Here is a 9,058-nt window from a genome sequence, read left to right on the forward strand (position 1 = left end):
GGCCGGGGGAGTTGTAGGTGTATTGATGTTTGGTCTTTGTGTCCTGTTTATTTTGTTTGTTTTGTTTTCTTCTGTGGTGTGGGAATCTTGCCAACCCTTTGGCGTGAGCTCTCAAATGATTGGATGTTGCTCTTGATGCCAACCTAATTGGGATAAAGGGTAACGCTATGATGCTTGATGCTCTTCGCCTTTGCTTTATTGATGTAATCCGTTTTTTGATATCAATAAAGTTGTTTCCTTTTGCTTATCAAAAAAAAAAATTAACTTGATGATTTATTAATAAAATGACTCATCTGTTATAAAATTAGAAATCTTAGGGAACACAATGTAATTTCTAAAACCACAAGAGATAATTTATAATTTAAATAAACTTTAAGGGATATGTTTGTAATTTTCCCTAATAAAAAAATGAAAAATATATATCTTGTTTTTGCTATGCTAAATTTAATAATACGTGAAGTATCTTACTTAAACTTCTCTTTACCTTTTCACTTTAAACTTGTCTTTACCATTTCACCAACCAGTGCATGTGGATGGTTTTTTCACCTAGAAATATGCAATAATTATAATAAAATTTTGCTTCTTGAAGAGAAGTCCAGTTTTAGTCCAATTGGGTCCCATCATATTAATAACAAGAATCAGTCATTTTGTAAATTCATGTGTTATTCATTAAAAAATTTGATTCATCATATAATTATAATTATATAATTTTATTAAATTAATTTTTTTTTTTGAATAATTTATACACAAAAAGTTATAAAATAAATTGTTCAAAAGTAAAACTCACAATAAAACCCACTCGCTCCACTGGTTCAGATTGTGCTACAACTAAATGTAACCATGCATTGGTCTAAAGTGTCAATTGTCACCACCAATCCCAACCAAAAAGTTATTTATCAAATACAAGTTAAAAAAAATTCTTAAATACAGTCTCTTTCAAAATTATTTTCACACCAGATGTTTAGTGAAGTTATGTTCTTTTTAAATGCAAGATATTTTAAACTTATTTCTTAAACTCAGATCAAAACTTTCCAACCAAATTCACATGAGTAAATTTAAAAAATCAATTAACTAAAATTAAGTAAATTGAGACAACAAAAAGTTGTCAATTACAAAGCCAGTATGTATATGTTTTCTGTTGGTCGAAATACCATACAAGTCTTCCAACAAGTGAATTTACATGCTGCATATATATATATATATTGATTCCTTTATTACCCTTTCAGCTTGTTTTCTTTTGCAATGGTAAAAGTCTCAAGGGTGCCCAAGAAGGGAAGGCCTGTAGAAAGCATGGGTTTGTGCAATCTCTATGCGGTCTCGCGGATCATTCAATGTTTCATCCCTCAATGCTTGTAGAATTGCTTGTGGTTTTTGCTCCCTGAAAATCAAACAGAACATAGCAGGAATGAGATATTTGCAGTAGATGATAGAGCTTTCGAGTGTTCATATTCCAATTCAAAATTGACCTAAATAACATAGTAATCAAAAGGCAAAAACTAAGTACTCATTCCTCTCCTTGTCAATAATCAATCTTTTCAAGCTCATATAAACTATTTATGCCCCATAAGTTCTAATCAAAGTTTGTACCAAAACACTCTGGCACGACACAATTACCAAACAAAGTCGTTGTAAGGAGAAGTTGTAACATGTTTCGTCTCTGTATAGTAGAGCCCTAATGAAAATCTATTATTAATGAAACTCGGGTTGACAACATAAATAAGTATATTAAAAAATTAAAAGTATGTTTAGTTGTGTTTTTGTTTTCTTCATTTTCGTTTTCGTGTTCAGACACAAAAATAATGAAACATCCAAAAACATCCATCGTTTTCATTTTTGTATGCAAAAACAGTTTTTGAAAATGTAGGGGAAAAAAAAAAAGAGAGGAAAAGACTCATGAATTTCATGTAGAAAAGTAACGAATTTGACCTGTTTATGAGTATTTTATAGAGCGTCTTGAGGATGGGACAGAGCTCAACAAGAGCGACAGCCTTGTTTTCTCCTGGATGCAGTATGCTTAAACTTGGCTGACTCAGAAGTTCATAAAATGCTCCTACTGCAGAAACTCCCTGGTAAAATGAACGAAGCAGAGTGAAAATTATAGAATCCGAATGTATAGCTTATCTAGAAAAACGCAAATTCATCTACAATACGCAATCAGTTCAATCATCGTATAGCACCCTTTACATCACAATCATAATAAATAAATAAAAACTTCCCATCCAATTTGTCAACGTTTCCACACTTTTCTTGATATTCTTTGTCAATGACAGAAATGGAGCCTAACAAATCTAATTCTGTCAACTCAATATAAGTTTTATCTTCAAGAGAACTCTTGATGAAAATCCCTCAATTCATGCAGTGGAAACTACAAGAAGTGCATGCTATAAATCTCTTTAGGTTGTGTCATAGATTTAGATAGGGATTTGGAAAGAGAACAGGAAAAGGTGAGACAAACATGAAATTATAAGCTAAATTTTTTTTCCATTTCCCTTTCTCTTTCAAAATCTCTATCCAAATTCATGATTCAGACACAGGATTAATGTAATTGCAAACCCAACAAAGCTTGTGGGCAAATATACACCGCTTCTGATGCATACATGTTTTAAATCAAATGTCATTAATAATGGCACCTCCGAAAGGTAAATTTTTGAGAAAGATGACTTCCAATAGCCACTATAGTCATTATACAATTTGAATGGGACCATAGCAGAAGACAATCACAGCCCATTTCTTCTTAATACCCCAACAACCAGTTCCAATGATCAAAAGCAGAAGTTTTATTAGTTGGTTTTTTTAGTTCGACTTATTTTTGTCTTTAGTTGGTTTTTTTTTTTTTTAAATTTAATTATGTCAAATTTCTTTACTTTAGATCCATCTCGACTATAAAATCTTAAAAATTTTAAAACAATTTGAGTCAATTTTGCAAAAAGTTTAGTAAAGACAAAAAAAAAAAGAAAAAAAAGAAGCCAATTTTTGTAAGGTTTTTTATTTTATTTTTTTGGGATAGAATTTGACTTATTTTTGTCTAGTGATTTTTTTTTTTTTTTTTTTAGAATTGTCTGGTCGAGATAGACCTAAAAAGTAAAAAATTCTAACTCAAAGCTGAAAAAAGTTTTAAAAAGACAAAACTAGATGCTAGAGTGTTTTATTTCTTTGAGCATACTACACTATTCAGACATGGAGCATACAAATAATCTTTGTGAGTTTGCTGAAAAGCTATTTTATTGGCTAAAAATAAGCCAACAAAAAAGCTAATGCGAAAAGAAAGTTTGTTTGTTTGGCATGTTCATAGCTTTCTTGGCTTTTCTATTGCCTTTTTAGAGAGGCTGAAGTTGACTTTTGAAAAGGTAATGGGTGTGTAAAATGAAGTAAAACTTTTTTTAGCATGATGAGATTTTATAGCCAATAAGCTGGCTTATTAGCCGGTGCCAAATAAATAGGCGAGTAGTATAATCAGGATTTGTACCTGGATCATCCCTTTGCCGCTAATGTTATCACCCATATCGAGGCTTAGTTCCCCTTTAGCAATCATTTGACCATACCACGCATTGCGACCTTTCAACAGGGTTACATAAGTGTCAGCCAGCAAAGGCCCAGCAAGCTTCTCAGGTTCTTCAGCCAACAAATGGGTGATAAATATCATCTCGGATGTACAATGTGCAAAATATACTGATTTGCTCGTGGCACTTTCATTGGTTAGAGCTGCTACCATTCCTGGGAAAACAAAATCAATTGCAAATATTGGGATTTTTGTCACAAACTAGTTAGAATTCTCAATCAATTTAGATTGATCAACATATTCCCTTTTGGATTCTTGGCAATATTTTTCTGTCACACAGTCACACCAAAAAATCGAACATATCTCAGATCCTGAAATATAAATCACTGAAGATTAATGAACTATTTACACCTACCAGCACCAATGGCATATACATTCTTCAATCCTCCCATAACTTCGTGAGTGACAAGGTCACTATTGTCCCATACAATGAAATGGGGTTGCCTCAAAAATTGTGCAAGCGGTTTCCTCCACTTCTCAGCGCCACAAATTCGGGCATTCGCATATTCTTTGTTGTAAATCTCTGAGGCAATATTTGGTCCACCGAGATAAAGTATGTTCTCTATAGGAACTCCAGCTGCCATTCATTCACATTAAGGTTTAGAAATGAAAGCGAGTAGATTTCCACTTCAAAAGAAATTAAAAATAATAATAATAATAAAATAAAATAAAGCAGCACAATAACCCTATTATCTATTTCAATTTGTAAGAGACACCATGCAATTTATCTATTTTGATTTCTAAGAGACTACATAAAGCTAAAAAAATTGAAACAAGAGGTACGATAATTAGAAGAACCTTACTTGCTCGCTTAATCATTTGTGTGGGCGTAATTATATGAGGAACAGGTTCCAATGCAGCCTCTATACCCTTTGCCAATGAGATAATAATGGGAACGGTGATTCTCTCTTTCCAATACTTACTGATCTCCTCAAACACCTCACGTGTTTCAGTAGAAGGCAAGCCATTCACAACAATATCAGCATCCCAAACCGCCTCCTGCAAGTTAGTCACAACCTTCATAGGACAAAGTGGCGTATCAACCATGTTCAAACAAAACCCATCTTTCAATGTCTCGTCTGCATACAGTGTCCGGTCACCCAATCTTGCTTCAACATACTTCAAATATGCACAACGCCTAATCAACCTTCTGAGTACATCTTCCCTTGAATTGATCACTTCAAAGAGGTGTTCAGCTGTGGCTTTATCTACAGCTCTCCCGGGCCTCCTCCATATTCTGATTTGAACTTTATCTCGAAATTGACCATAGCTATCTTGAAGCAAAGCTGCAAAAACACTGCCCCAAGCACCAGCCCCAACACCGACAATCCTTAACAAATCACCATCCGCTTTGCTGAGAACTCTTCGAAGTTCATCAAGCTTCTCCTCCAAACCATTATGGTTTTGAACCCCATTTACAAGTGCACTATGGGGTTCCGCCTCAATACTTCCCGCAACCATCTTCTTCTCAATAAAATCAGCACCACTTGATCAAAATAATTCGCCACCAACAAATAAAACCCAAATCTATTTTTGTAATTTTAAAGCTGTGATTTCTTCTAGATGTAAGAATTCACTCAACTGCTATACTTTCTGAAATCAACCCACCTTGGATTTTGTATAGATTTTGCAACTCTCAAACTCACAAATTCACAATGCTGGCCTGATTGAAAACAAGCCACCTCTGTTTTTTTATATGGGTTTCGCACCTCCCTACCTCACAAATCTTGGAATCTTCTTCACTATATAAGATTTTAATGACAACCCATCTCTAATTTTGATGTGAGTTTTGTTCCCTCAATCTCACACTTGTTAATTTCTTACCCTAAACCACAAATTTTCACTTCCCAGATCTTCTAATGACAAAAGACTAAAAATCTTTATTGGTAGAATTTCACCCACACCAAATCTGTTTTTTGATTTTTCACTCAGATTTGCTGACCCACCAATCTCAGATTTTCAGTTTTCTTGTTGTGAACTCAAATTCAGGAAAGGATGAATAGATAGCCTTTGGGTACATTGAACACAAAGAATACAATAAAAAATTTCAAAAAGTAGTGTTTGAACTTTGTAATCTCCGCCTGAGTTTGTTCATCTACCCAACAAGAAGTTCGAAGAAACATACATAGAAAATTCAATGTACCAACCTTTACTTGTCAAGTTCGTATGAGACAAAACTCAATAAAACCCGCCAAAGATGTTGATTTTTAGAGCCGGCATTGATGGTTGGAAAGTATCACATGAAAGCTGGTGAGAGAGAAGAATGAGAAATGCATGCAGGTGAGAGAGAGAGTGAAACGAAAATCTGCTGAACAGAAATCATAAAAAGAGTTCACATATGAAATTGATGAGTGTTAAATTGGAAATTCTAGAGAAAGAGAGAGATTGATGGATTACAGGTGAAATTGAGTTGGGTACCAAAGCATTTAAAGTTTTGGATGCTGCCAACTTCCCCAACGGTCATTAATTTCGACGGTGGGTCGATAATAGATATGTTTTGATCGGCATGGTGCGTCCACTTCATGGTTGTTACAGATTTTTTAAATAATTATTTAATTAGTTATTATCACAGTTCAGCAGAACAGACCCAAGACCAAGCTTGATAGAGAATCTACAATAGTCAAGCTTAGACATCAGCTGGACACGTGTCAAGTAGGAGTTTAGTCATATGACAAATAAAAATTTTACAAAGTTATTGGACTCACGCACCAGACATTAAATGAAACTGTCAAGACATTAAATGTAATATGACCTCTAACTCTGAAGGATGGTGAAATGGTCATGGTTGACGACAAGTATGTGTATGTGACAGACTTTCAGCCAATGAGACAGTATGAATGGACAAAGAAATGATTATCAAGAAATATAAAGAAACTTATGAGGAACGCTTGGAAAAAAGTAACTCTCTCTCTCTCTCTCTCCATTACTTTATGCTTAAGTTTCTCTAAGTTCCTACCCTCGCGATCTTCTTCATCTAATTTGATCGTCGGAGGGTCCGTAGAAAAAAACTATCCCCATTTCGAAATCTTCTTATTGGATTTGTTGCAGGTATGATCAGGAAGACGAAGGACAGGCAACCCGTGGAGTGCTTGGCTCAGTCCGACGCATACCTTACCGACCAGACTACATTATCAGTTGGCACCGTCTGTGAGAATTTATTCCGGTTAGCAGTTGTGTTCATTGTTACCGAAAACGGTTCCATCCTCACCCACCTTCTACGTCGGATTGAATGGTTACGACGCGATCCGTGGCTTCACAACATAATATCAGAAACTCTCAAGCTGAACCCTCCAATTCAAACAAACCATCTCCATATTTCATAGAACTCACTAACTGCATCAACCGCCTGGCTGAACAGAACCAAACCCTTGTTAACACCTTACTCCAACGCGATCTACCTGTTCCCCCTCCTCCACCCCTACTAGACATCCCTCCAAACTAAGAACAAGTCCACCGTCATCACTGTAGACACCCCATTTTTGACCGATCTTAAGACCCAAACGTCACCAGTTGAGCACTCGGTGATTTTGCATATCGTGCTCGTTCAGAAGTTGCAGAGTCCTGGCTGCGAGCCCTGCCTCCGGACTTCCGAACCCTCTTCTGTGCCTTGCCTCGGTTTGCGAACCAGACTCGGTTTTCTCTGTTTCTTTTCCTGAGGGGAGGAAGAGGTCCTGTAGACCATCTCTTAGTGGCCGTGGGCTACATTTTGTGGCCGCGGGCCATTTTGCCCATTTCAGAGTCCGGTTCCCGGTTTTCGGAGCCGTCAGGCCGTGTGCCTCGGTTCGGGACCGCTTAACCATCTCCTTTTGCTCCGGTTTTTGGCATACTTCTTATTTGCTCCCTTTTGAGGGACACTGAGGTCTGAGAGACCCACTTCGTGGTCGAACACCACTCCCGGTGCCTAACAGCCAGTTTTCGGGGCCTCGGGCTACGCGTTTTGGCCCCTGAACCTTCATTTTGCATCGGTTTGGGCTCATTTTTGGTTGAGACCTAATTTTCACTGTTAGAAAGCTTGTAGGAGGGTGGGAGGCCAGCAATTTTGCTGAAAAGCCAACTTCTTTTTGGTCAAAAGTGGTTCAGCATGAATTCGGGAAGGAGAAAAATCTGCGCGGCTTCACCGAAACGGGCGTAACTCTTTGCACAAGAGGAATTAAGATATGAGGCCACCACCATTGGAAAGCTTACTTCCAGGGCTTCATTTTGCACTCAAGAATATCCCAAGTCCAAGTCCGGGGGGGAGAGATGTGGTTGGTTGAAGTCCGCTTGGACCGAATCTGCGCGGCTTCACGGAAAATGGCATAACTTTTTCTACAGGAGGAATTTTAATGCAAGGTTTGCGCCATTGGAAAGCTAACTTCTGGGGCTTCATCCTAGAGGGTGGCCGGCCACTTTTTCTGGCCGGCCGGCCACTTTTTTTCCTTTGACCTAGCCGGCCGACTAGGGGAAGTGGCCGGCCGGCCACCTGCAGCCAAAATGTCAGGCCGGCCTGCTTCTTCAGGTTGAGTACATTCCAGCTGTGCCTTGGTTTTCCCCCCAAAATATCTACATCCGGGGAACCCTTTTGGAGGGAAAAAAGGCCTCTTTTTCCCTCCACTTTGGCTAGACTCTTCTCTCCATCTCTTATCCATATAGAGAGCCTCCCAACTCTAGAGAAAGGGTTACAAGAGTTGCTTGGAGGAGATAGATACATATCACCCCATTTCCTTCAAGTTTTGGGCTCCATTTCTTCATCATCTTCAAGCTCTACCATCACCACTCCATTCCAGCAGCAAAGGAGGGGATTCTAGCAGCTTAGAGTCACCAAATCTGGTCCAAGAAGCAACAAAAGTGTTGGTCTTCAAAGGTAAGTCCAATTTCCCTCTTTTCTAGCCCATTTTTGCACCATCTCTAAGCCATACATGCTTATTGATTTGAGCTCCGACCAAAACTGAAAAGGTCATTTTTTTGAGCTCATTTTCATGTCTCATTAAGGGCTCAACCCTGTTTGAGCCCTCCTTCTTGCACTTGCTTCAATACCCTCCTTGAATGCCATTTTCTTGCATGCTTTGGCAGCCCACTATGCTTCCATTTTTGGACGATTTACAGGCCTAGAGATGGCCTTATTTTGACCTTCTTGACATGTTTCATTAAGGGTCTTTGGCTGTTTGTGGAATATTTTGCATACTTTGTGTTGTAGCCACTTTTAAGCCTCATTTTGCATTGCATTTATAGCATGTTTGTATACTGTTTTTGGGATTTTACAGTTCTGTAAATATGCTGATTTTGGGTCCCTATTCAATGTTGTAGAAGGGAATTTTTCAGTTTGGGCATTGCATATACCACTTGCCTCTTTGGCCACCTTTTGGCCCTTTTTCTTGCATAAGAACTTAGCCTTGTCTATGATTGTTTTTAGGGTTTTTACAGTTCTGGAAATATGCTTATTTTTGGTCTCTCTTCAATGTTGTAGAAGGGAATTTTTCAGTTTGGGCGTTGCATATACCACTTGCCTCTTTGGCCACC

The 9,058-nt window shown here is 37.7% G+C and overlaps 1 protein-coding gene across 1 annotated transcript; it reads right to left on the reverse strand.

Annotated features, from left to right (window-relative positions):
• Positions 1-1,054: 1,054 nt before the first annotated feature.
• Positions 1,055-6,096, reverse strand: GPDHC1 (6-phosphogluconate dehydrogenase family protein). Its single transcript, XM_028215284.2, has 5 exons — positions 4,363-6,096; positions 3,915-4,136; positions 3,467-3,714; positions 1,927-2,066; positions 1,055-1,378 (listed from the first exon to the last, which is right to left on the reverse strand). Exons 1-5 carry the CDS (start codon positions 5,018-5,020, stop codon positions 1,255-1,257), a joined length of 1,392 nt encoding a protein of 463 aa, XP_028071085.2. The 5' UTR covers positions 5,021-6,096; the 3' UTR covers positions 1,055-1,254.
• Positions 6,097-9,058: the final 2,962 nt, after the last annotated feature.

Source organism: Camellia sinensis, chromosome 12 (genome assembly GCF_055761805.1).
Source record: "Camellia sinensis isolate YWXY chromosome 12, ASM5576180v1, whole genome shotgun sequence".
Classification (NCBI taxonomy): domain Eukaryota; kingdom Viridiplantae; phylum Streptophyta; class Magnoliopsida; order Ericales; family Theaceae; genus Camellia; species Camellia sinensis.